The sequence below is a fragment of the Ipomoea nil genome, unplaced genomic scaffold (genome assembly GCF_001879475.1).
Source record: "Ipomoea nil cultivar Tokyo-kokei standard unplaced genomic scaffold, Asagao_1.1 scaffold1770, whole genome shotgun sequence".
Taxonomy (NCBI): Eukaryota; Viridiplantae; Streptophyta; class Magnoliopsida; order Solanales; family Convolvulaceae; genus Ipomoea; species Ipomoea nil.
This window is the reverse complement of record NW_017618198.1, coordinates 3,705,644-3,731,938: the sequence shown is the minus strand read 5'-3', so window position 1 is coordinate 3,731,938 and position 26,295 is coordinate 3,705,644. Positions and strand designations below refer to the sequence as shown.

Below are 26,295 nucleotides of genomic sequence, written 5' to 3'. Positions count from 1 at the left end.
TCATTGAATATCACACGGGCCAGCTCAACAATCCATGAGTTGGCCCAACTCAATCCAATAATCCAATAGGGCCAACCCAATGAGCTTACTTTCTTATTGGATTGATCTTTTTGGATTTTAGCCCTGCAATTTTTAGGGCTTAATGGGCCAGCCCATTGGTTCAGGGCTAAATTGACATCCCTAGCTGCAATTGCCTGGTATAAACACAGACGATTACTGGACTGACAAATACAATACACCATTTCTGTCCTGGTTTCATTCACCCATTCATTTATGTATCCTTCAAACTTAACAATTCATTATTAGATCGAAGAAGCTGTCCCCCCAGTCTCTAATCTGCCATTGTTGTAATTTTGGGAGCATTTCCAAAAGAAAAGTATTAAGACTATATTATTCCTATTAGACTAGGACTTTATATTATTCGGTGTTAGACTAAGACTCTATCTAGTATCTATATATTCCCTTACCCCAAAAAGGCTGACCAATCCTAAGGGCCCCCCACACTCCGACCTGACAGAGCATGTGGGACTCTATCTAGTATCTATATATTCGCTCTATGTACTCTTGATTGAATATAATACTTTTACATACATTCTCATTTGGTATCAACTTCTAGGTTTTCTCTAATGGAAGGTCTCCACCCGTTACTAAGACTTCCCCTATGCCCACTGGGAATAGCCTCTCATCGGGTTCATCACTTTGTTTCCTTGAAACTGACCTCCCGTAATTATATTTTTAGCGGACACAGATGCTACCGTTTCTAGAAGGTGAAGGTCTTCTTGGCTTCATCGATGGAAGTATACTGTACCCGGTCACAGCGTCGGTCACTGCCGCCGATGTCATTGCTTCGACTGCCGACAGTCTAACGGCGGTGGGCGACCTCGTGGCTCGGCATGTGGCTTGGAAGAGGTAAGACAAGGCTATCTTATCCCTCTTAATTTCGTCTCTTTCGGAGGAGACGATGCGGTTCGTCGTTGGCCGTTCTACTTCACGGCAACTTTAGCTCACCATCGAACAATCTCCCACCTCTTCCTCGCGTTCTCGGGCGTTGCGGTTATTCGGTGAGTTGCAAGCCCTTCAGCAGGGTGATTCCTCCATCGCAGATTATATTGGTCGTGCACAGCTGTTGATTGATGATTTAGCTATTGCCGGTCGCGATGTTACGTTAGACGATCAGAACTTATACGTCTTTCGTGGTTGCTGAGTTTCGTCTACTTGTGGAAACCCTAGCTCGGGGTGCTGCGGTCTCGCTTGCAGACGTGGCGGATTTCTTGGTGTCACATGAGTGGATTTGTGCTGATAATGGAGTCGGCGGTGTACCGCCGGTTACGATGGCCGCTGGCCGAGGCGGTGGGGCCTCTAGTCACGGTGGCCGTGGCAACGTGACACAGCAGCAAGGTCGCGTTCGAGGCTCGGGCGGCGACAGACGTGGCCGCGGCTGCGGGCATGGCTCAGGCATGGGTCCTCGGTGCCAAATCTGCAACAAACAAGGACATGGGACTCTCTCATGTTGGCATCGTTTCTCAACCCCCCCCCCCCCCCCCGACTCCTCAAGCGAATGTGGCTATCTCTAGTGAGAATAGTGACCACATCGATCCTCATGAGTGGTTCCCAGACACTGGTGCTACGAATCATGTTATTCCTGATTCATCATTGATGATTTCCGCGACAAGTTATGAGGGCTCGGAAACTCTGCGAGTCGGCAGTGGTACATGTTTGTCTATTGTTAATGTTGGTTTCGCTTCGTTAGCCACTGATTCTAGGTCGTTTAAGTTGCATGATGTTTTGCATGTCCATGGTCTCTCTTCTTCTTTATTATCTGTTCAGCGTTTTGTGAAAGACAATAATGTTTTCTTTGGGTTTCACCCTCTTTGTTTCTATGTGAAGGGCATTTTGACCAAGAAGGTTCTTTTTAAGGGACATGCGTCTGGAGGTCTCTACACGTGGCCTGCGTCTTCTGCCTCCCCTGCTGCGTGATCCTCTTACGTTTGGCACATGCGGTTGGGGCATCCACATTCTCGAGTCTTGCGTCAAATTCTAGCGTATTCGTCTGTACATTTAATTCTAGTAATCTTCCCAATGTATGTTCCTCTTGTCAATTGGGAAAATCTTCTCGTTTTTCTTTATCTCGTGTTGAAACTACTAGTACGCATCTTTTGGAATTAATATATTCAGATATTTGGAGCCCTGCGCCATTACTTTCTGTGACTGGATTTAAATATTTTGTGTTGTTTGTGGATGATTACACTCGTTATATGTGGTATTATCCAATGCGTGCAAAGTCTGATTTGTGTGCTATATTTGATAAGTTTCGGTCACTTGTTGAACATTCTTTTTCTCGTAAGATTATTTCTTTCCAGTATGATTTAGGGGGAGAATATAAAAAGCTTGGTTCCACTCTTGCTTCGCTGGGTATTCATCACGGGCAATCCTGTGTGTATACTCACGAGCAGAATGGTCGAGTGGAACGCATGCATAGTCATGTTGTTTAGACAGGGCTGTCTTTAATGGCTCAAGCATCTGTCCCGTCTCGTTTTGGGATTATGCTTTTGAAAATGCTGTGTATCTAATTAATAAAATGCCTACTCGTGTTCTGTCTGATGAGTCTCCTCATTTTCATTTTCATCGATCTCCCCCGTCCTACTCTTACTTGCGAGTATTTGGTTATTTGTGATTTCTTGTCCTTCGTCCATATAATCGCAATAAACTCCTGTTTCGTTCGTCTCCCTGTGTTTTTCTAGGTTATCCTCCGTCTTATCGTGGCTACCGCTGTTTAGATACTAACACTAACAAGGTTTTTATCTGTCGCCACGTGCGATTTGATGAGAATGTGTTTCCCTTTGTTTCTCCTGTTGCCTCGCAGGTTGCTAGACCATGTTCCGAACCTTGGGCTGCTGCACCAGTTGTGACATGCCGAGGGAGTGGTGTCTCGGCCACGGCTATTGATGGCGCTCGGCGATCGGATGAGCCCGTGTCGGCTTTTGGCGATGGTGACGGTAATGGTACCGAGCAGTCTGCATTGAGTGAGCGGATGTCTCGGACCAGCAAGTTGAGCAGCGCGGCAGGCCGCGCGGGCGTCCTTGTAGCTCGGGTCCGCATCAACATGTCACCTTAACCACTATTTCTACCATAGCACCTGAGCCTACTTGTTACTCTCAGGCGGTCAAGTTTTCTGAGTGGCGTGATGCGATGGACCCGAAGTTCAATGCCTTGGTCCATAATCATACGTGGCATCTTGTTCCGTTTAAACCATGTATGAATGTTGTTGGTTGCAAGTGGGTTTCAGAACCAAACGGAAGGCCGATGGTTCAATAGAACGTCACAAAGCTAGGTTGGTGGCCAAGGGTTTTAATCAGGTTGCTGGAGAGAACTTTTTTGAGACATTTAGTCCTGTGTTTAAGCCCACTACGGTACACCTTCTCTTATCTTTAGCCATATCTCGTGGGTGGACTATTCGCCAGTTGGATATTCACAACGCTTTTTTAAATAGCAAGCTAGTTGAGATTGTTTACATGCGACAACCACCTGGTTATGAGGACAAGTCGTTAACTGATCATGTGTGTTTGCTTAAAAATTCTCTATACGGGCTCAAACAGGCTCCGCTTGCTTTGTTCACAAGGTTACATGATTTTCTTGTCTCTGTGGGCTTCTCGCCTTCAAAGACGGATGTGTCTCTCTTTATCTATTCCCCGTGACAATATTCGTCTTTATTTCTTGGTGTATGTTGATGACATTTTGATTATGGGTTCTGACTCAGATCGTGTTACTGCTCTTATTGATAAATTAGCCCTTGAGTTTAAGGTTCGTGATATGGGTGTGCCTTCTTTCTTTTTGGGTATTGAAACTGTCCCGTTATCTGGTGATATGCTTTTATCACAACAACGGTACATTAAGGATATTCTCAAACGTGCCGGCATGGTAGACTGCAAGCCAGTAGTCACATCCGTCTCTTCTGCGAAAATCACTGACGATGTTGTCGTTCCCTATGCCGATCATACACAATACAGGAGTCTTGCAGGTGCTCTCCAGTATCTTACAGTAACTTGTCCTGATTTATCTTATGCTATTAATCTCTTGTGTCAACACATGCATGCCCCCACTACTACGGATTAGGCTTCTCTAAAAAGAGTCTTGCGGTATGTAAAGGGAACCATGAATCTTGGTCTGCATATTTTTTGGTCTACATCTATGGATATTCACGCCTATTCTGACTCAGATTGGGCTGGCGATCCGAATGATCGCAAGTCTACTAGTGGCTTTGCTGTGTTCTTGGACAGTAATCTTATATCTTGGGTTTGTCGGAAGCAACAGAGTGTGGCACGTTCCTCAACTGAAGCAGAATTAATACAAGAGACTAGCTGATGTATCTGCAGAGGTTACATGGCTTGTTTCCCTGTTACATGAAATCGGCATCCCTCCTGCGTCTCCTCCTCGACTATGGTGTGATAATTTGAGAGCTACTTACTTATGTGCCAATCCAGTGTTTCATGCCCGCACGAAGCACATTGAGATCGACTATCATTTTGTTCGCTATAAAGTAGCTAAAAAGGAGTTAGAGGTGCACTTTTTTTCAACCAAAGATCAACTAGCGGATATCTTTACAAAGTCTCTTTCGTCTCTGCGTTTTAATTCTCTCCATGACAAGCTCAATGTTTTGGCTACCCAACCTTGTGCTTGAGGGAGAGTATTAGGACTATATTATTCGTATTAGACTATGACTATATTGTTCGTGTTAGACTATGACTCTATCTAGTACCTATATATTCACTCTCTATAATCTCAGACATTATGATTGAATACAATACTTTTACATACATTCTCATCAAAAGAATTACACTATAATTTTGATGATTTTACTATATAAGACTATAACAATACCAAATTTCAAGCAAATCAAATTGGCTAAAAAAGTGTTTGAAATTTATGAATTTTTTATTGTTGTTATTATTAACACAAAGAACCAATAACACCTCCACTGAAGCTCGAACTCGCAACCGTCCAAATGGAAGTCCAATCCGGATACCATTAGACCATATAATCTTGGTATTATTATTATTATTATTATTATTATTATTATTATTATTATTATCATTATCATTATCATTATCATTATCATTATCATTATTAAACTCAAATTTTCCTAATTTCGTCAAATTAAGCCAATTTAATTTCAATATCTAGGAGTCAAGCTTGGGAAAATGGTCCTAATTTCGTCAAATTAAGCCAATTTAATTTCAATATCTAGAAGGAGTCAAGCTTGGGAAAATGGTAAGAGTATCTAGCTTGCCTCATAAACGGGTGTGGTAGAGGTTCGATTTGAATAATTTGTGGATATTTAATTAATTGAAAATTTATAGTTATAAGTTATATACGAATACATGCATATTTATATAACTTAGTATTACGATTAAAACAATTTTCTTATTCTCATGAATATATTAGTTGAAAATATGCACCATGTGAGATTGAATAATGTCTAATGAATAACAGACAAATTAGTAAAATTCAATGATAAAAAATATTAAATAAATAAATAAACATAGATCTTATTGGGTAAATGTTAATTTCAGTCCTACGAATATTATCATAATGACAATTTTGATTCCACAAGTAATCTTGTGGTCTAGTGGCATGAAGTTTTTTTTTTTTTAAATGAAAGGTCATGGTTTGAGCCTCACTAGGGGCCTAACCCAAAGATCACCAAATAAAAATATTTAATGTCACTTATATCACTAAATGTCAAGCGAAAAATGTGAAGCGTAAAATTGAGGAAAAAAAAGTGCAAAGGAACAACACAAATAACAACCACTTAATATAACTTATACGGAGTATATACTACCAAGTACAACAACAACAACAACAACAACAACAACAACAAAAAATTATAGTTAAGAACTAACATTATTGACTCCTATTAAATTTTAGATTTTAGATATAAGGCCAAGAAACATATATTATTGACTCTTATATAAATAAGATCAAATGAGAGCATACCCTTGTGGTAAAAAGCGATGTGTGATCTCAATCGTCTATCATGATTCATAAATATTGTTTGAGTGTTTTACTTAAAAAAAATTCGGAATCAATTTTATAATTATTAAATACTTTTTAAGAGTAGGATTCATTTGATAATTATTACAAACCAAGAAGTTTAGTAATCTTAGCCTATGATTTTTCAAAATGGAAAATGTGAATGTGTTTATACTTTTTACAAGATGAAATGTTTTCACATGAACCCTCATGCACACAAATAAGCTTATTTTCTATTTGTAAACCTGTGAAAAATAGCTTAATAAATATAGTCGTCCCCTACATATTGTTTCCAACTAATAATTTTATTTTATTTATTTTACCCCTAATATAGTCGTCCCCTACATATTGTTTCCAACTAATAATTTTATTTTATTTATTTTACATTTGGGGTGTGTTTGGTTGACAGGTTTAACTCTAAGGGATGCGTATCAAAGTGATTGCTATTGGTTGGTTGATAGGATTTTAGAACACTATCATGAGTTTCAAATACCTACCTTAATTGAAAAATCCATACCCAAATAAAATAAGGGTATCATCCATTTTCATTCCCTTATTCCATCTCATCCTCTTTGATTAGTGCTTTTAAATTTTTTTTTTAAATTTTTTTGTTCATATTGGTGTTTTGGATGTCTTTATATTAAAATCAATTGTCTTAATTTTGTGTTCTTGTATTTTTAAAATCTTTATTCCTATTATAGGATCATATATAATCAAGGGAAAATTGTAAATAATGCCCCTCTATAATATGCCAATTATCAATGTCACCCCTGAATTATAAGTGGTGTAAATGTTGCCCCTCAATTATCAAAATGGTGCACTTATAGCCCCTCCTGTAATGGACATGTGGTTCCTCACTGCTGTCCGTCGCTAGTAATTCGAATCGAGGGAGGGAAAAAATAACTAAATTACATATTTACTTCGACTTAACGGTGTCGTACACTAACGGGGAACCACATGTCTGTTACGAGAGGGGCTATATGTGCACCGTTTTGACAATTGAGGGGCAACATTTACACCACTCATAATTCAGGGGTGACATTGATAATTGACATATTATAAAGGGGCATTTTTTACAATTTTCCCTATAATCAAATACATTATTGATAATCATTCTCATTCCACCCTACTACCAAACATGCAAAATACTTTCACTAAAACTCATTATCATTGCCAAGTATTTGTTATCTATTTTGATTCTGATTCCCATGTACGAACCAAACACACCCTTGATATTTATTGACTAGCTATTAAATTCTTGCTATATTTAGTTCTTCCAGTTAAATTTTCAACCAACTTTAACTAGAATTTCTTAGACAATAGTTATGTTACTTATTTGAAATGGTATTTATGTAAAACAAAAATAAAATAATATTAACTACAAAATATATCAAAAGGACTAAATATGACAAGAATTTGATAAGCATGCACGAAATGTAGAAAATTCAGTAGTCAAAAAACTCATTGAAAAATATAATAAAACTAAAAAAAAAAAAAATGAAGTAAAGCTCTTTAGAAAATATAAAACAAAATTGGAAAGAAGTAGAGAATTAGAATAAGTGTAGCATAATTATTTAAGACAAAATATCACTTTTAATCTCTCGACTATAATACATGTATCAGTTTTAGTCTTTGACTATTAAAATTTTCAATTTTGGTGCATAACTATTCAATTTGTATCACATTTGGTCCTTGACTATTAACATTTTTAAATTAGGTGCATGACTATTCAACTTGTATCATATTTGGTCCTGCCATTAAATTTTTTGGTAAAAATTCTAGCCAAGTCACCGGTGACGGGCTAATTTATTTAATTTTTATTTTAAAATTATTTTAATAATTTATAAATTAAACTTTTAATTCTTTTTTTTTTTAAAATGATAGCAACCTCACCCCCTCCTCATTCGTCTATGCCGGAAGCGAAGGAAGAAAGGGGTGGGGTGGCCGACGTTCTCCTTCTCTCCATTCTTCCTTTGTCTTCGTCGGAGATGAAGAATGAAGGGGAGAAAGAGAACGTCGGGCCACCCCTTCCTCCTTCATCTCAACCGGAGACAAAGGAGGAGGGTGGGGGGCATTTATTTTATTTTATTTTTATTTTTAAGTTTTTTAATTTAAAAATTTTTAAAATAAAAATTAAATAAATTAGCCAGTCATCAGTGATTTAGTCGGAATTTTGACCGAAAAATTTAACGACAGGATCAAATGTGATACAAATTGAATAGTCATGCACTTAATTTGAAAATGTTAATAGTCAATGATCAAATGTGATACAAATTGAATAATCATGCACCAAAATTAAAAATTTTAATAGTTAAGGACTAAAACTTACACATACATTATAATTGAAGGACTAAAAATGATATTTTTCTCATTATTTAATCATAAAAATAATAAAAAAAAAAAAAGAGTCATAGTCCCTTCATTTTTTTCTGCTGTCTCCCTGAACTTCAGGTGATCATCTCCATTGCGGGAAACAATGGCGTCTCGCAGGCGTATGCTCCTCAAGGTCATAATCCTCGGTGATAGCGGGTATTTCCTCTTCTTTCTTTCTTTCAAAATTTCAATGATTTGTTTTCTGAGCCTAGAACTGCAAATTTGATAAGTGAATTCACTAATCATTGCAAAACCAACTTCCCAATTGTTGGATTTCAATGAATGCAATGCGTATTGCTATTGATTTCGGATTGGAAAACGATTAGCATTTCATAATTATCAATTGAATTGATTTCAAATTTTTTCTGTATTTTACCATCTCTGGTTCTCATGTGCTTGTGCTTCTATGCCTATGATCCAGACTCCCCCAACCACCCAGAAATAAGAATTAAATTTTAATGAATTTTTTATTTTATTTTTTGAGGAAAATTATATAAACCTATCTCTCTGGACTGAAGATTACTTGGTTACAGGCTCTAGTTAGGGAAACTAATTACACTCATGAATTTCTTTACTGAATAAGCTATGGAACTTGAAAATTCTCCAAATGGAGACATCCTTCCTACTACATCTTCTCTTATCCTGAAGAGAGGGGAGGTTGAGGATTTGTGCCCCTTTTGTAGAACGTGTGAGGAGACCACCCATCATATTTTTATTTCATGCAGCCTGGCTTCACGAGTTTGGCATGCTGCTGCTATTCCCCCTCCTAGCTTCACGCGAATTAAGCTTCACTATCCGTCTGGCTGAACTGCATCATGCAGAATGAACGTTTGAACAGCCTGGAATTTATTATAGCCATTTTGCATGGGATATGGTTGGCAAGGAACAAAGCTTGCTTTGATAAAATGGTCCCCACTTCAGCAGTGATTGTAAAGAATGCTTCAGCTGCTTTGGAATGTTGGTGTTTGGCAACAAGAGGCTTGGGTCCAGCCTCTTGTAATGTAGATGCGTCGGTGGTGGTGGCGACAGGAAGGGCTACGTACAGTTTTTGTATTCGGAATTCTACCCTTTGTGTTGTGATACTAACCCTCTTCTAGCGGAAGCACATGTGTGCAAGATAGCTCTCAATTGGATCGCTGAAAAGGGCCTCAGGGATATTCGTATTGATATGGATTGTCAAGTTCTGGTCCAAGCTTTAGCTATAAAAGCCATACCCTTCTCGTATTTCGGCTTTGTCTTGAGTGATTGTCTAAAACTCTTAGGTTCCATCGAGTCTTGCTCCATTCTTTTTATCGGTAAGCTAACTGTTTGGCTCATACTTTGACCACAACAGTTGATTCTGATAGGGGCATTTTAGTTTGGGATTTTGACCCCCCTTTGTGTATTCATTACTTTTTTTATTAATATATTATTTCGTTGTGTTGGCTTTCAAAAAAAAAACGTAAGTAATTGAAAGTTTGAAAATTGAAACAGATGCTCTTTTTCTTTTCTATTTAGTAGTTAATAGTTATGCATTTGAAAAATGGATAAGTTGATAAAATATTGTCATTTTATATGAAATAAACATTACACATTGTTGTTCTGCGTAACTGTGAACTTTCAATTAGTAAAATTTTGCAAATGAAACTTTTATGCACTGCAAATCTGAATTCACCAAAGAAATTGTGAATCTAACCAAATGGATTATGGCTGTCAACATATTGCGAAAGCAGTGCTAATAGCTAAGCCAATTTATTAGTTTTCCTACTTTTGGTTTATAACTAACTTGAATCAGTGTGGTTTGCTTATTTTGATAGGGTTGGAAAGACGTCACTGATGAACCAGTAATTTCAGACTTACTCTTTTTGAATTGTGACTTGGAATTGCCCTTTGCTTTTGGTCCTTCAAGTAATGCATCTTTTATTCTTATGCTTTCAGGTATGTGAATCGCAAGTTCAGCAATCAATACAAAGCTACCATTGGAGCGGATTTCCTGACAAAAGAAGTTCATTTTGATGATAGGATGTACACATTGCAGGTTAGGTTTAAATAGGCTGAAAACGAATAACAATTTCTTCTCTTCCTTATTGGTGATTTGAAGTTTGTTTATCCGCTTGGTGGTGTTTGTTGGGGTTGAACCCTGACTTTAACTCTTCAGTATCCCATTATTCCGATACACTTTAGACCTTAGTAATTGTGAATTGTGAGTTTTGATCATTGTGTCCTTAGATATGGGATACGGCTGGACAGGAACGGTTCCAAAGTCTTGGTGTGGCTTTTTACCGAGGAGCAGATTGCTGTGTTCTGGTATATGATGTCAACATCATGAAATCTTTTGAGAATTTATCCAACTGGCGGGAAGAATTTCTTATCCAGGTCACAGATTTCTCCGTGAATTGCCAGAATTTCGTTTTACATATGTGCAATGTAGTTGGTGATGAGTACTTTTATTAATGCCAGGCCAGTCCCTCTGATCCTGAGAACTTCCCCTTTGTTGTTTTGGGGAATAAGATAGATGTTGATGGTGGCAATAGTCGGGTGGTAAGTTTCTTATAGTTTGAAGAGTTGTAAATTAACGAAAACTGTTGGTTTTCTTTATGTATCTCTGCCTAGTCTCTTTTGCTCAAAATCTGACAATATATTGCAGATTCCTGAGAAGAAAGCCAAGGCATGGTGTGCTTCCAAGGGAAACATACCTTACTTTGAGACATCTGCTAAGGAAGGGTTTAATGTGGATGCAGCTTTCCAATGTATAGCCAAAAATGCTCTCAAGAATGAACCAGAAGAAGAAGTGTAAGCTTCCTCACTCTTGTTATCTTTATTACATAGGAAAGTATCGCGTTAAAAATAATTATGATACATAGTATGAAATTATAGTGCACTTAAGAGCATCCGATCAGTAATTTTTGGTGGGGTTTTTAAGAAAACATAGCTTAGGTGGATGAGAGAGAAAAAAACCTTCTTGCAAGCACTTGGTTTTTGTCAGACTTGGGGGACCCACTAGATGCTCTGATTTTTGGGCCTTGGTCGCGTGAAGCGCAACCTAACGCCAAACTGGGTACGTGCAGTCGCGTTACTGATGTTTCACTGTTTTTTTTTTTTTTTGGTTTTTACCTTTTTTTTTCTTTTTCTCTCCCCTCCCATCTTCTCTTTCCTAATCAGACCTGCAAAAACCGCTTAAAAACCACAACTGTTGAAGATGCTCTAACAAGTAAAAGCTTTCAAGCCAAGCTGGCACCCTAAACCCTTTAAAATTTTTTTAAAAAAAAATCATCTCATCTTGAATGGGGGAGAATTGCAGGGATAAATCCAGCGGGGTTGTATGGCTAGCTCAAATACTTTATACTTTATAGCATTAAAAATATTGTGATGTGATGTGTCAATTAATATCATATTGAAATTAGCCCCAGTTGCATAGTTGCAGTCAACCTTAACTCAAAATGACTGAATGGTTCAATTTTTGGTGTCTGATAGATATCTGCCGGACACCATTGATATTGGTGGTGGGCATCTACACAGATCAACAGGATGTGAATGCTGATGAGCTGACTCAATTTTGGGGCCTTGCTTTATATCCCCTCTTAATTCTAAAAGTCATCCAAAATCCCACATGCTGCAGAAGCCTTTCACACTGGGTTCCAACATTTGAGGAGGATTGGTGACATTTGGCTCGAAATTCACTTTTGTCATTCTTTGGTACATTTTCTTTTCACTTCTGGTGATGATTTTTTACAACCAAAATTTACTAGTTGTTTGGTTCAGTGGAACTCAATTACTGTCAATTTTTTCACAAAATAGTACTACTTAGCTAAATAGTGCTTAATTTTTTCACAAAATAATACTAAAGTAAATAGTAGTGTTGTAAATATTCTGTCTAGGCGATCTTAGTCTTAGGTGGTTTTTAGTTGGTTGGCTTACTAGGCGGCCTAGTGGTTGAATTGGGCACCTAACTTCGCCTAGTTGGCGCCCAACTAGGCTGAGTCAGTGCTCAACTCGGCCGAGTGGTATTTTTTGTCTGTTCGGTTTCTCATTTTCTATATTCCTTCAGCTATGTACTCAATTGACCATCTAACATATGTAGTTGACTAGTTTGTAGGATTATAGTTGTCTAACAACTCACAACCTTGAGTAAAAAAATTAGAGACGATATACTCAAATTACTCTAACGCCTAAAAGACGCCTAGGCTCCCCTCGGGCGCAAAACTAGCGCTAATGCCTTCTGCAACATTGATAAATAGTACTTTCAAAGAACAAAATGTGAAAATGCATGTGCTATCTTTCTATTTCATCAAAATATTACAAATGGAATAGTCACGGAGCAAAAATGAAAAATACGTTTATACGGAGTATATTTATTTAGATGAGTAAGACAATAGTTGAACTAAAAATGAGGGTTGAAGCCAAGCAGTTCAAGTCTGTCACTTTGTGACTCTTCTTGAATGAAGGTCACATAATCGAACCCCTGTGGTTCTTTTTGAATGAAGGTCACATAATCGAACTCCAGTGGTGAGGGTATTAACTCTTTGAACTGCAACAGATAGAGAAAGTATAGAAGAGATACTCTTACCTTGAAAAATTAGATGATAGGAGTTAATAACGGCTGATTGGAGAAGTGTGCTACTAAATTTGCGACAACAATGTCAGCCATGGCGACGCGTGTGTCCACGGTGCAGGCTCCCACATGCGGCGAGAGGACGACGTTTTGAAGCTCAACCAATCTGTGTGGGACTTGAGGTTCGTGTTCAAGAACATCAAGCCCAGCTCCCCCTAACCTGCCCTCAACAAGGGCAGAAACCAACTCCTCTTCATCAATGTGAGGACCCCTTCCAACATTAATGACAATGCCATTTGGACCCAATGCATCCATCACTCCACGGTTCACAATGTGGCGAGTTTCAGTGGTCAAGGCACAAGCAACTATGAGGATTTGGCAGTTGGATGCTAAGTCAATGACTCCAGGATAGTATGTGTAGTTTGAGTCCAGTTTCTTTGACCTTGATGTGTAACTGATTGGACATCCAAAAGCTTCAGCTCTCCTGGCTATGGCTGACCCAATCCTTCCTAATCCCACAATACCCACACTTTTGCCACTAAACTACAACAACAAACCAATCATTGAAACCAATGAAAAACAAGAAGTCAGCTCTCTTGGAAGCATATATCATACTATTAGTTTCGACTTTTAGTTGAAACAAAAAACATTGTTAAGAGTAATACCACTCCAGGTGGCAAGACATCCACACTTGTAACCACGAAGTCACAAGTTCAAACTTTTTCCCCATTAATTTGAATCGGTCAGCTATGGATAACCTAGGCTAGGCTGATTTACTTCCTTTATCAGCTCCCGAAAGGATTGTAGGGTTTCCATTGTCATCCAAAAAAAAGCATTGTTTAATGAAGCAACTCAATTAAGTTGGTCAGGTTATTGACTTAGGCCCTGTTTGGTAAAATAGTTAGTCTATAGGCTAATTTTGACTTATTTGACCACTATTAATTTTTTGATTTGGTTAAAAAATCAATATAAGTGTTTGGTTAATTAGTTTTTTGTAACTCCAAAATGTTAAAATTCAAAAAGGGAAATTATACCAACAACTATCAGCTAACAACTAATTTACCAAACACATTTCTACAATCAGTTAATGTTATCAACTAGTTATACCCTCAAATTAACCCAATCAACTTACACAGCTAACAGCGATTTACCAAACAGGCCTATCATCTTAATTTAAGCCAGTTGACCAATTTAGACTGATTTAGCAGACCAAGATCATAAAAGTCATAAAAGTGGATTTATCCAATTCACACATTATAGTGACTACGATTCAAAAAAACATTGTTTAATTTGGTATAGACAGCAAAGAAAAGGCCAAAAGTATTTGCTTAAATAACGCATCCTTCTAAGTTCTAGATGGTACCTTTGAAGACAATCCGAAATCCTGTTTCTTCCACATTCCAGTCCTGATGAATCGATCGGCATGGCAAATCCTTCTGAGCGTGGCCAGCGTGAGCAGAATCGCCAAATCGGCGACTTCATCGGTAGAGGCGTAGGGAGTGAACGTGACTCGAATGCCCTTCTCCTTGCACTTCACCAAATCGGTCTTGTCCAGTCCGGAGCTGTGGCTCGCAACGATTTCGAGTCTGGCGAGCAAGTCGATCATCTCCGAGTCTGCTCCCCGGACGCCGTCTCCGACCACGGCTCGGATGGAGGAGGAGGAGTGGTGCTTCAGGAGCTTAGGGTTGGAGTGAAAGGGGGGTTCCCAGAATTTGAAGAGAGTGAAACGTTTGGAAATCTCTTGTTGTAAGTAGCTGGAGAGTGGTCTGAGTAACAGTACCCCTATTTCCTCCATTCTTGCTCGATAAAGCCTGCCGGCGTCCGTTGTGACCTGTGAGGCTTAAGGGTGTAATCGAATCCAGCCGATCTTAAAATATTAAAATTTTAATTTAATTTGGCAACTCTAATCAAATTGTTTAGAGGATTGATGACAACCTAAATTAATTTATGTTATTTACCAACAAAAGTCACAAGCATAATCTTAAAATGTTAAAATTTTAATTTATTTGACAACTCTAATCAAACTGTTTAAACATTTAATAATCATACTGTTACAATTTTGAAAAGCAGTTATTGATTTTTTTTGTTTGAATCAATTATATTTAAATAATCTAAATTGATTTATGTCATTTATCAATTAAAATCAAAGGACATAATAATTTTAATAATAACGGTAAATTTACCCGTCACTCATCAAATTAATTTGATTCAAATATTGAAGGTTAAACTTGAATCAAGTTCAATATAATTCTATTTCTTTACGAATTACACCCAGAATTACTCCCGAACCTGCAAATCAAATTTTATATTCGCAGTTTTAGGAGTAATTCTGGGGGTAATTTGTAAAAAAAAAAGGATTTCGCAGTTTACATGTCTATGAGTAAAGAGATGTCAATATTAAAATTACTGAATTGTGTATTTATTTAACACCAAATGGACAGAATAACAAATGAGGGACTAAATTGAGCAAAAACACAAAAGTCTGGGACTAAATTGAGCGAAAAATAAAAGTCTGGGACGATATTAGGTCACCAAAGTCGTTTAGGACGAAATTGAGAAAAACCACTATAGTCGAGGACGCTTTTGGGTATTAACTCAATTTATTTTAATATTTCAGTTTTTCATTTCTTTTAAATTACAAAAATATATATAATTGTCAATGAAGCATGAAGTGGCTTTCTCAAATGAAAGATTATGTTTTTGAGCTCAAGTGAAGGCGGTATTAAATTTTGTGCTTCAATAAGTTGAGAATATAGCTATGAACAGATATTACAGTAGTACTAAAAAAAACATATATATAATTAAAGTATTCTCTGTATTAATCTCTTTAAAAAAAAAATTGAATTTTAAATTGGATATAACAACTATTATGTAGTGTGATGAAATATATATTACCATTTTAAATTGGTGATCACAAAATTGAACCCTTTCTTTGAATTCAATTAGAAATGGTTAATAATAAATTTTAGTTGGATACAAAATAATCATTTTATGTGTCTTCTAATCCAAATCTTGAGCATATCAAGATGGCAAAGTTAAAAAACCAAACCACTAAAAGATGATGACTAGATAACCAATTCAAACTACCCGAGTTAACAACGGCTTATTCATAAAATGAGCTTCCAAGTTCCGAACCACCAGGTCAGCCATGGCGTTGCGTGTCTCCACGGTGGCGCAACCGTGGTGCGGCAGCAACACCACATTATCAATCCCAAATAGCTCCTCATTCACTTCCGGCTCATCTTCAAACACATCAAGTCCGGCACCTCCCAACCGCCCTTCCACCAGAGCGGATATCAGCTCCGCCTCATCTACATGACCGCCCCTAGCGATATTGATCACCACTCCATTAGGCCCCAACGAATCGATAACTTGGCGGTTGATGATGTGGTGAGTCTCCGGAGTCAAGGCGCACGCGACTACTAATATCTGGCAATTAGATGCTAACTCGATTACAGTAGGATAGTATTTGTAATTTGTGTTGAGTTTTTGTGATCTGGAGTGGTAACTTATTGCGCAGTTAAACGCCTCTGCTCTCTTTGCAATCGCTAAACCTATCCTTCCTAATCCTATTATCCCAACGGATTTACCGCTAAACTGCAAAATAGAATAGCGATTTGTTCGAGATTCTGTAAATTTCATATAAGAAAGCATTGAGGATCGGAGATGAGATTGGAACCTGTGAAGTGAATTGGAACTGGAAGTGAGCCATTTTCCACAATCCTTTCTTCACGAATCTATCGCCTTCGGAGATCTTCCTCAGCACGGCGAGGATCAACCCGATGGCGATGTCGGCTACGTCATCGGTGAGGACGTCGGGGGTGTTGGTAACCCTAATCCCCTTCTCCTTGCACTTGGCCAGGTCCACCTTATCCAAGCCGACGCTGTATGTGGACAGGATTTCCAGATTGGGGAGGCGGTCGATGAAGACGTCGAGGAGATCGGCTCCGACGAAGGCGTTGACGACAAGGGCGCGGACAGAGGCGGCGTTAATCTGGGCGAAGAAAGCGTCGGAGTCGGGAAAGTTCCAGAAGCGGAGGAGATTGAATCGGTTGTGGAGTTGGTGTTCCAGGTAGGCGTTCATAGGGCACGCCATCAGCACTCCGATGTTCTCCATATGTTAGTAGGGTAGTGTGATTGTGTGAATGATTTCAGTGGGGGGCTTTTTTCATTTGAGCATGAATCCACTGAAAGTGAAAGTGAATGCTTATGAATTATGATTCCAATATGTTTGGGGAGAGTAGAATTTCAGTGGTGCTTTTTGAGTAGGTGAGAATGTGTGAGTACTTGAGTAGTTGAGTAGCTAAGTGCTGTTTTCTTCTTTTTTTTTTTTTCTGAAAAAAAAAGTACCATTTTCAAAGTAAAAACTTGTGTGAGACTATTTCATCGGGGTTAATATGAAAATATAATACTTATACACACAAATGTAATATTCAGTACTAATTATTAATAAAGTGTTTATTACTTATGTGGAAAAATGTAATACTTTTACATTTGATTTAAAAGTATTTCATTTTTCTTCAAAAGTATTATATATTCCCTTATAAGTAACAAACACTCGCTAACATTATTTTAGGGAAAATATAATATTTTCACATCAAAATGTAAAAGTATTACATTTTTTCTTATAAGTAACAAACATTGTATTCCTGACTAGTATTACATTTGAGCATATAAGACATTTCCATGTTTATTAGACTTGACCCGACCTGTCGCACGGATAAGGATCAGTGAGACATACCCACACAAGTTTGACCCCCCCCCCCCCCTCTGTTTAGCAAGTTACTTACTCTCATGCTAACACATAACTATTTTTTTTTTTAAAAAAAATTAGTTTTGTTTTTAATTTTTTTTTTATTTAAAAATACAACTATTGACTTTGATTGTCAGTGGTTGTCTCATGGACAACTCCGACGGAAACAACTATGGCTATCTCGCCAGATAGCCATGTCCGCTCCCAATCTAGACCTCAAAGATGAGTTCTAGACCTAGACAATCTAGAATAAGGGTGGTGGCCATGACTGCTGCTCTCTTTTCAAAGGTGATAGAGAGGGTCTGAAATCACGGTGGCATCGTCGCCGCTTTCATTTCATAACTTTTATCTCATCTTTGAGAATCTGAAACGAGGGCATAGTTTCATATTGTCCAGATTTGGACCTCATCTGAAATAGTTATGATTGTTTGAAGTTGATGATTGTATTTTTTAAAACAAATTTTCTAATAAAAAATGAAAATAAATATAATTAAAATAAAATTAAAAAGACTCGATCGTGTCACGATAATAACTAACATGCTAAATAGGTTGTTTTGGGTTTCAATTTAACAATTTTACTAATTTAATGGGTTTGAATGATGGTTTTTTTTTTTCTTAGGGGATTAAATTGTAACATCCATTTGACTTATGTGGTGAATTTGGCCATTTTTTTTGGTATTGTTGTTGTGTGCAATCGTCCAACGTGTAACATGTAATAATTTTTTAAATAAAATATAATACTCTTTTATAAATTCATAAAAATTATTACATATCTCAAATAAAATGATTGCAGATCATGGCAAGCCAAGAGGAACATGTCCAATGCGATGAGGGGCATTCTGAAGTCGGTCCCTGTGCTATTGGCGGGAGTTAGAAGACATGTTGTCAATGGTCATAACACTCTATTCTGGCATGATGCGTGGCTCGACGACGCTCCCCTTTCGGAGATTGCTTTAATGACGATCCCCCCTGCTGAACGTAACCGTCTCGTCTCCAGCTATTGGAATCCAAATTCGAGTTGGGCTTGGGATGAGCTAATTCATATTCTGCCCACAGAAGCATTAAGCAAACTGGCCCTCTTATTCATCCATGAGGATCCAGAGGTGAATGATAGGATCGCTTGGAGATTGGAGGCTTCTGGGGAATTCTCGGTCGCGTCGGCATACAACATTGCTACGGGAGAATCAGAGCCAGTCGAAGCAGCCAAATGGAACAACATCTGGAAACTAAGGGTGCCCAATCGCATTGGGATGTTTCTTTGGCTTGTGAGACAGGGAAGGATAATGTGCAACAGCAATAGAGCTAAGCGAGGACTAACAGACTGTGATAAGTGCGACCTTTGTGGCAGTTTGGTGGAGGACATCGAGCATGTTCTCCGGACCTGCCCGGCAGCAACGAACGTATGGAGAGCAGTATCTCGTCCCTTCTACGATAATTCAAGGAATGCTACATTTCAGATGTGGTTCGATGAAGGGATTGTGGACAGAAGCAAAAGGAATGCACCAAGCTACAACAACATCTTATTCGCACAACCTTGTGGTGGATATGGAAGTGGAGAAATGAGAGAGTCTTTAACGGGATAAACAGACCATTACAACACAAGGACTTCTGGATCAAGACTCAAACTAAGGAAATAATTTCATCATTTGATAGAGCCATGGGTCATTACCCGACAGGAAGCTCAGACGCATGGAAAATGCTATCGTGGTCTAAGCCTAAGGAAGGAATTGTCAAGATCAATGTCGACGGCTCTGTTAATCCCTTGTCAAACAACGCATTCTGCGCTGGACTCATCCGGGACTGCAAAGGAGATTGGAAGCAGGGGTTTGTGTTTAATATGGGTAATTGCACCCCATTCGAAGCGGAAGCATGGGCACTCCAAAAGGGTATTCAACTAACAATTCGAAGGGGTTACAACAAGGCGACTTTCGAATCAGATTCGGCCATGCTGGTGGACTACATGACGACCTCCATAACGCCATCAACGAGTGCTCACAATGTGCTTGAAGGATGTAAAAAGGAGCTGCGGAACATTGAAAGCTGGGAACTTCATACCATTGCTCGGGAACAGAACCAAGCTGCGGATGGGTTAGCCAAACTTGCGAATAATTTCCCAAGAGGCATTCATGTGTTGGATAATCCCCCCCCCCCAATCAATTCTGGCCAATTTAGATAGTGATTCTGCAGAACTACCAACTTGGCGTCATGTTGGGCTGTAATAAAGCCAATCTCTCTGTTGTATGTTTTGGGTATCCCCCTTCCAAGTAAATTAAAAAAAAAAAAGGCTCAAGTGCCAAATAGCACCATGAACCAACTACGAAATGTCATCCCGCACCCTAAACTTATATAAGTGTTTATTCGATTCTCAAACCAAAAAAATTTGTTCACCTAGCATTTTTTACAGGTTACCCTGTTACCTAGATGACATGGCTCCGGTTAAAATTGACGTGGCAGCTGATTAAAATATTTGTTTCGAATTTGGCTTATTTATAATGTATTCATCTTCTCCCTATTGCAGCCCTTGTAGACGACATACACATCTTCTCCCCTTCGCAGCCCTAGGTTTTCCGACGATAAGCCAGAGATCTCCAAGATGTCATCTTCTTCAACTTCATCACGGGTTAGAGTAAACATGGAGTACGAGCCAAGTGTATATTGTAATTGTGGATTGAAAGCTCCAATTTGCACAAGTAGAGAATCGGGAAAGCAATTCTTTGGGTGTCAAAGATGGAAGGTATGTATTTATTGAAATTTTGTATGAATTTTGAGTTTAATAAAGCTAGGGTTCGTCATTTTTTGGGTATTTTATTTGGTTGTTGATTTTTGTAATTTTTTACTTTTTTTATGGGTAATTTGTTTAATTGAGTTGTATAGGATGGCAATGGTTGTGGCTTCTTCCTTTGGAAGGATCACAATGCAAGGAGGAGTGGAGATGAGCATGAAGACCTAAAGAAGATGGTGGGGTCTTTGAGGAGTGAAATCGAAATTGTTAAAGAATTAATTGTAAATGAGTATTGTGGTATGAAAAAAGAAAACGAAGTGTTGAGGATCAAGTGTGTTGTTCTCCTAGTTGTAATTGTGGTGCTTCTAGCAAAAATTTTTAGTTATAAATTGTAATGGTTTGGCATTGTAATGAAAAAATGGTATTTTGCAATTTAAGTTTCCAGTTTTGAATTTGAATTTCCAGTTTTAAGCTTGCATTGAATTTCCAGTTTTAAGCTTGCATTGAATTCCAGTTTATAGATTACAGATTGCAATTCCAGTTTATAGATTCCAGATTCCAGTTTTAAGCTTCATGGATCAATGCTTCTTGAATAGATTACAGATGACAGATTTCAGTCCACCAATTCAAGTTTCCTGCCTTAATCAACAATCAGCTGTAGCATGTTAACCATATCAACAACTAACTGTAACAATCATGCCCCATCTAAAATAGTTAAATAATGAACACCTTCAGGCAAGTTAACCACATCAAAGGGCTATGGATAACAAAGTGACTTGAAACCACCACTTAAATGGCTATGGAGAACAATCAACTAAAATCAATGACTGTATTTTACAGAGAATGTGCAGCTATTGAACCAAGTTTATAAAACTAGCTGATTACATAAGTCATACTACATTGGCAATTACATAAGCCAATAAGTTAGATTTACATATAATACATAAGCCAAAACAGTCTATTGATGTCTTTATCTTGCCAAAAGAGTCAATGGATGTCTTCAAAATAGTCATTAAGCATTCACTTTATCTTGCCAAAACAGTCACTTGATGTCTTCAAAATAGTCATTCTCCATTCACTTTATCTTGCCAAAACAGTCACTTGATGTCTTCAATTTTCTGTGCACTCTACAAGCATAAACAAAAACAAAATATTAGTATCATAATCTAACACTTCTAGGAAAAATATAAATAAACTTTTGTATCATTACCTGACATTCCAATGTAGCTTTCTTGAGATAACAAGCCACTATCAACATTAGCAGCATCTCTTCCACCACTTCCAGCAGCCCTTCCACCACTTCCAGCAGCCCTTCCTCTACCTCTACCTCTTCCTCTGACAACTTGTTCTTGTTGGGTAGGACAATATCGTTTGTTGTGCCCCTTCTCCTTGCATAACTGACATGTCATTATCCTTCCCTTCCTTGACAACTTTCTAACTTCTTCACTCATTTTGTTTTTGTCCTTGTTCTTTTCATCATGTTCAAGCTTTCTTTTTTTCTTGGGCTTGCCAGTCATCTTCCTTGGAACTGGAGCCTGTAACTCATCACCTTCAGTCCTTGGCCAAAATTGTTCTCCATTCATGGGTTGTATTACATGCTCATATGTCCTCATGTACATCTCTTTACTGTAACATATATGTATGTACTGATCTGGCTGATCCCCCTTATGAAAGATTGCACAAACGGAATGAGAACATGGCAAACCAGTCAACTGCCACATTCTACACGAATAAGTCCTCAAATCTAAATTGACTTTGAACTGAAACCTTCCCTTTTTCACCTCATATCCATCAACTCCATTGAAAACCACCTCCCAATCTGTACTCCCAATAATGTTTTCATTCAACTTCTTCAAAGTAATCTTTCACAGATTACTATAATTACCTTCTGCTGATCACTCATTAAAGTCCATTGAGTGTTGTCCTCAATCTCCAAGTCAGTCTTCAAAAGCTTTAGAAACCAACTCCATGATGAGTTATTCTCAATCTCTACCACAACCCAGGCAATTGGGTACATTTGATTGTTCCCATCTCTGCCCACAGCTGATAGGATCTCACCTTTCAATTTACCTTTCAGAAAGCAGCCATCCAGTCCAATAAACCTTCTACAACCCCCTAGAAAACCCTTCTTGATTGCATTGAAACACACATATATCCTCTGAAATATCACGGGTGAATTAGGAACAGTGCTAGTTGTTGCAATCTTCACAGTAGAGCCTGGGTTAGAATCCAAACATTCTTGTGCATAATCCCTAAGTCTTTTAAACTGGCTCTCATACCCTATGTCAAGCTTCTTCAAAATCCCAGTAATTGCCCTTCTACACATATTAATAGTGACATTGAGGTTCAACTCAAACTTTATATCTTTGCTCAACTCAGAATACCCAATAGTTGGATTCTGCCTAACATTGTCTTCATATTTCCATTCCAACCATTTTTGACTAACAATGCCTAAGGTGAATTGAGTGTTGCATTTATGATCCAAATTAATAGCTTTCAACTGAAAACACTTTGTTCTTTCCTCCCACCCTGCACTCACATGGAATTCACACCCCTTTCCAAGACATTCAACTCTAACATACTTTAAACTATTCTTCTTCCAAAATAAATCCCTCTTGGTGTGTATAACATAACTTATCATGGCAAGTTTGAACTGCACATTATCATCAAAATACATGCCTAATTCAAGAAAGGGTGGATCAGATTTAGCATTGTATTTAGGGTACTTATCATTGTACCTTGATTGAACCTCATTCTCATCCTCATATCCAAGTCTTCTTCAACAGTTGGTGGATCTTGTGAATCATAGTACACTGAATCTACCTCATCTATTACAGGATTTTCAGCTTGTGGTATAGGTTCAGCTTGTATTCCTATTTTCCTTTTCCTCTTATCTTGACCCTCATTGCCACTACTTATATGCTCACTGCCACTAGTTATATGCTCACTGTCACTCCCAACATCATAATCACCATTTGCTTCACTCCCTTCTTCCTCACCAAGTTCTTCATCTTCTCCTTACACTTCCTCACCCAATACTTCATCTTCTGAAGCTTCTGCCCCTAATCTCTCACCCAATATATCAGCTTCTGCCTCCCCCTCCTCACCCACTAATCCAGCTACATTCCCATCATCCTCAGGCCCAGGTAAACATAAACCAACCACCTCAGGCTCATCTACCCCATGCTCAACATATATCTCAACCTTTTTATTTTCACGAGCAATCTGAGCTAAATGTAGACTACTAGCATCATTATTTAACAGTTTTAAAGCTGTAAAGGGTTGAGAGGTCAACTTATAGGTAAGTGAGACTATTTTGCCATACCTTTGGGATGCTATATATTTCATTAAGTGGGGATAGCATATTAAGTCAGGGTCCAAATCCACTACCTCTATCTCACCATTCACATATTTAAACCTAGGGGATTTGACAAAATTACCACCATGATGAATGATTAAATCCACAGTATCAGTCATCCTGACAAAAAAGAAATGCAAAACACACTTTAAACACTTTACACTATACAATATATACTTTATACTTTATCAATTTACACTTAACAGTTTTGAAGTATACTTATTAGTACATCACAGTATAATTGCAGGATGATTTAAGTCCAATGGAAATCAGTTTGTTATTTGTTATTCCCCTAAATCTGTATGTGACAAAATTGGTCCCCCACCCAGCATCATATTCAAAGCATATAAAGTAGGACCCAACTGCATCACATTATATACAAACATATATTCAAAGCATATGGTCCCCCACCCAGCATCATATTCAAAGCATATATAGTAGGACCCCACCCCACTGCATCACAGTATATACAAACATATATACAAAGCATATGGTCCCCCACCCAGCATCATATTCAAAGCATATATAGTAGCACCACACCCCACTGCATCACAGTATATACAAACATATATTCACAACAACATTGAAAGAGTGTTCTACATACCTGACTCGGTTTGAGGTTTGAAACTGATTTCCAATCTTCTTTCAGTCTTCTCGGTTCGGTTCCTCGCTTCTCGGATTAGGGATTTACGGGGTGTCGAATAACAAATTCAGATTAGGGCTTAGGGCTTAAGCTAGGCGATTTGGGTTTGCGATTTCGGATATCGGTTTGCGATTAAGCATTTGGTATCAAGTCACCATTTGGGATTGCGATTCTGAGTTTGAGAAGGAGATTTTCAGACATTCAAAGGGAGTGCGATTATGATTTTTAGGTTTATTTCGCCTATTTTATTACATTAAAGAGATGAATGGATGCCACATCAATACATGTCTCTGCCACATATACTAAATACGACACGTCGCACCCAAGTCAGCGCCACATCACCAACTTATAACCTTTAACTTGAGGGTAACCTGTAAAAAATGCTAGGTGAACAAATTTTTTTGGTTTGAGAATCGAATAAACACTTATATAAATTTAGGGTGCGGGATGACATTTCGTAGTTGGTTCATGGTGCTATTTGGCACTTGAGCCAAAAAAAAAAAAATGATTTGTTGGGTGTTAAGGGAAATTCGAAACTAGAACTCGATATATAATGTACACTGAATAAATTATACTATTTAAAAACATAATAAGTGTGGATGATGGTTATACCCTTCATTTATGTCTGTTTTTTTTTTGTTAAGTTTTTTTTTTTTTTTTATATATATATTATGTTATAAAAGTTGTACTTTACAATATTTTGGACAAACATACCCCTACCGTTAGGGTATCTTTTCCACTATTATTACCATGCACATACATCCACTATATATTTTCTTATCTTCTTCAATGCCCCGTCCCGGCCAAATAGTTTGTTCCATTTACATGGGTGAGGATCGAACCCCTAAACTCATGCTTATATTTTACATTATTATTATTTACAATAATTTAAATATCTAAAATTTAAATAAATTTAAAATTATAATATAAAGTACTAATATTAGGCACCTAATTTTTTTGCGCAACGCGCATAAAAAATACTAATTATATAATAGTTCACAAACACTATGTGTTGTTGGCTTAAACCCACAACCTCCCATGTAAGAATCCAACTTGGTACCATTTGACCACAAAGTCCTTATAGCTAATAAATTGTGTAGCATAATTAGTGATAGTTAATTGCACTTCTAAAAATAGTTGGAGAATTAAAATGGTACCACTTAAATCGGGAGAATTAATATTAAAAAAATATAATATATATACTAGGCTGTTATAATATAAATGAAAGTAGATTATAATGGAAATTGTCTTTCTAGCCCTCTAATTCCTCCATTCTGTCTCTATATCGAGATATGCATGGATTTCTTGCCTTAGACCATCTCCAATGAAGGCATCAAAACACTATTTTAGTGTAAAAATTTGATATAGCTTTGCTCCAATGAAAACACCAAATTTTACACAAAAATAGTGAATATGGTGTAATACTATTCATTTACACCATTTTGGTGTGAAACTTTTTAAATTCTTTTTATTAATTATTTCATTTTAAAATTTTATATTATTATAAATAAATTATAAAGATTTAAAGATCTCATTGAGACTTTTTTATAATAACAAAAAAAAAAAAACTTGTAATGAAGTATTTTAAATTAGAGTTCTACTACATGTACTCCTAAATTCTACTCCCTCACTTGTACTCCATGATATGACAAACAAAGATTGGCTATTTTTATCACGTGGGTCCCAGGAAAGATGTCTACATCAAGAATTTGTGAGAGGGAATAAAAGTTGAGAGTAAAAAATATATAAGAGTGCATGTAGTATTTTTCATTCCGAAATTTTACTTCTTCAAGTTTTCAACCAAACTTCATGACGGGGCAAGCTTGGATGCTTCATCTTGTGAGTCCCAAAAAAAGTTATCTATATCATAATTTTGAAAATAAAG

The 26,295-nt window shown here is 37.6% G+C and overlaps 3 protein-coding genes and 1 pseudogene across 3 annotated transcripts; 2 read left to right on the top strand and 2 right to left on the bottom strand.

Annotated features, from left to right (window-relative positions):
- The window catches only part of LOC109192312, a 6,437-nt pseudogene extending 2,075 nt beyond the window's left edge, over nt 1-4,362 (top strand).
- A 4,100-nt stretch (nt 4,363-8,462) lies between these two features.
- On the top strand, nt 8,463-12,148 carry LOC109192356 (ras-related protein Rab7-like). Its single transcript, XM_019342956.1, has 7 exons — nt 8,463-8,559; nt 10,200-10,226; nt 10,321-10,420; nt 10,612-10,758; nt 10,843-10,923; nt 11,030-11,175; nt 11,857-12,148. The coding sequence occupies exons 1-7, from the start codon at nt 8,507-8,509 to the stop codon at nt 11,921-11,923; spliced, it is 621 nt and encodes a 206-aa protein (XP_019198501.1). The 5' UTR covers nt 8,463-8,506; the 3' UTR covers nt 11,924-12,148.
- A 553-nt stretch (nt 12,149-12,701) lies between these two features.
- LOC109192239 (hydroxyphenylpyruvate reductase-like) lies at nt 12,702-14,816 on the bottom strand. Its single transcript, XM_019342809.1, has 2 exons — nt 14,298-14,816; nt 12,702-13,477 (listed from the first exon to the last, which is right to left on the bottom strand). Exons 1-2 carry the CDS (start codon nt 14,727-14,729, stop codon nt 12,959-12,961), a joined length of 951 nt encoding a protein of 316 aa, XP_019198354.1. The 5' UTR covers nt 14,730-14,816; the 3' UTR covers nt 12,702-12,958.
- A 1,070-nt stretch (nt 14,817-15,886) lies between these two features.
- LOC109192251 (hydroxyphenylpyruvate reductase-like) lies at nt 15,887-17,228 on the bottom strand. The gene is made up of 2 exons (XM_019342822.1): nt 16,614-17,228; nt 15,887-16,531 (listed from the first exon to the last, which is right to left on the bottom strand). The coding sequence occupies exons 1-2, from the start codon at nt 17,049-17,051 to the stop codon at nt 16,013-16,015; spliced, it is 957 nt and encodes a 318-aa protein (XP_019198367.1). The 5' UTR covers nt 17,052-17,228; the 3' UTR covers nt 15,887-16,012.
- Between the last annotated feature and the right edge of the window lie 9,067 nt (nt 17,229-26,295).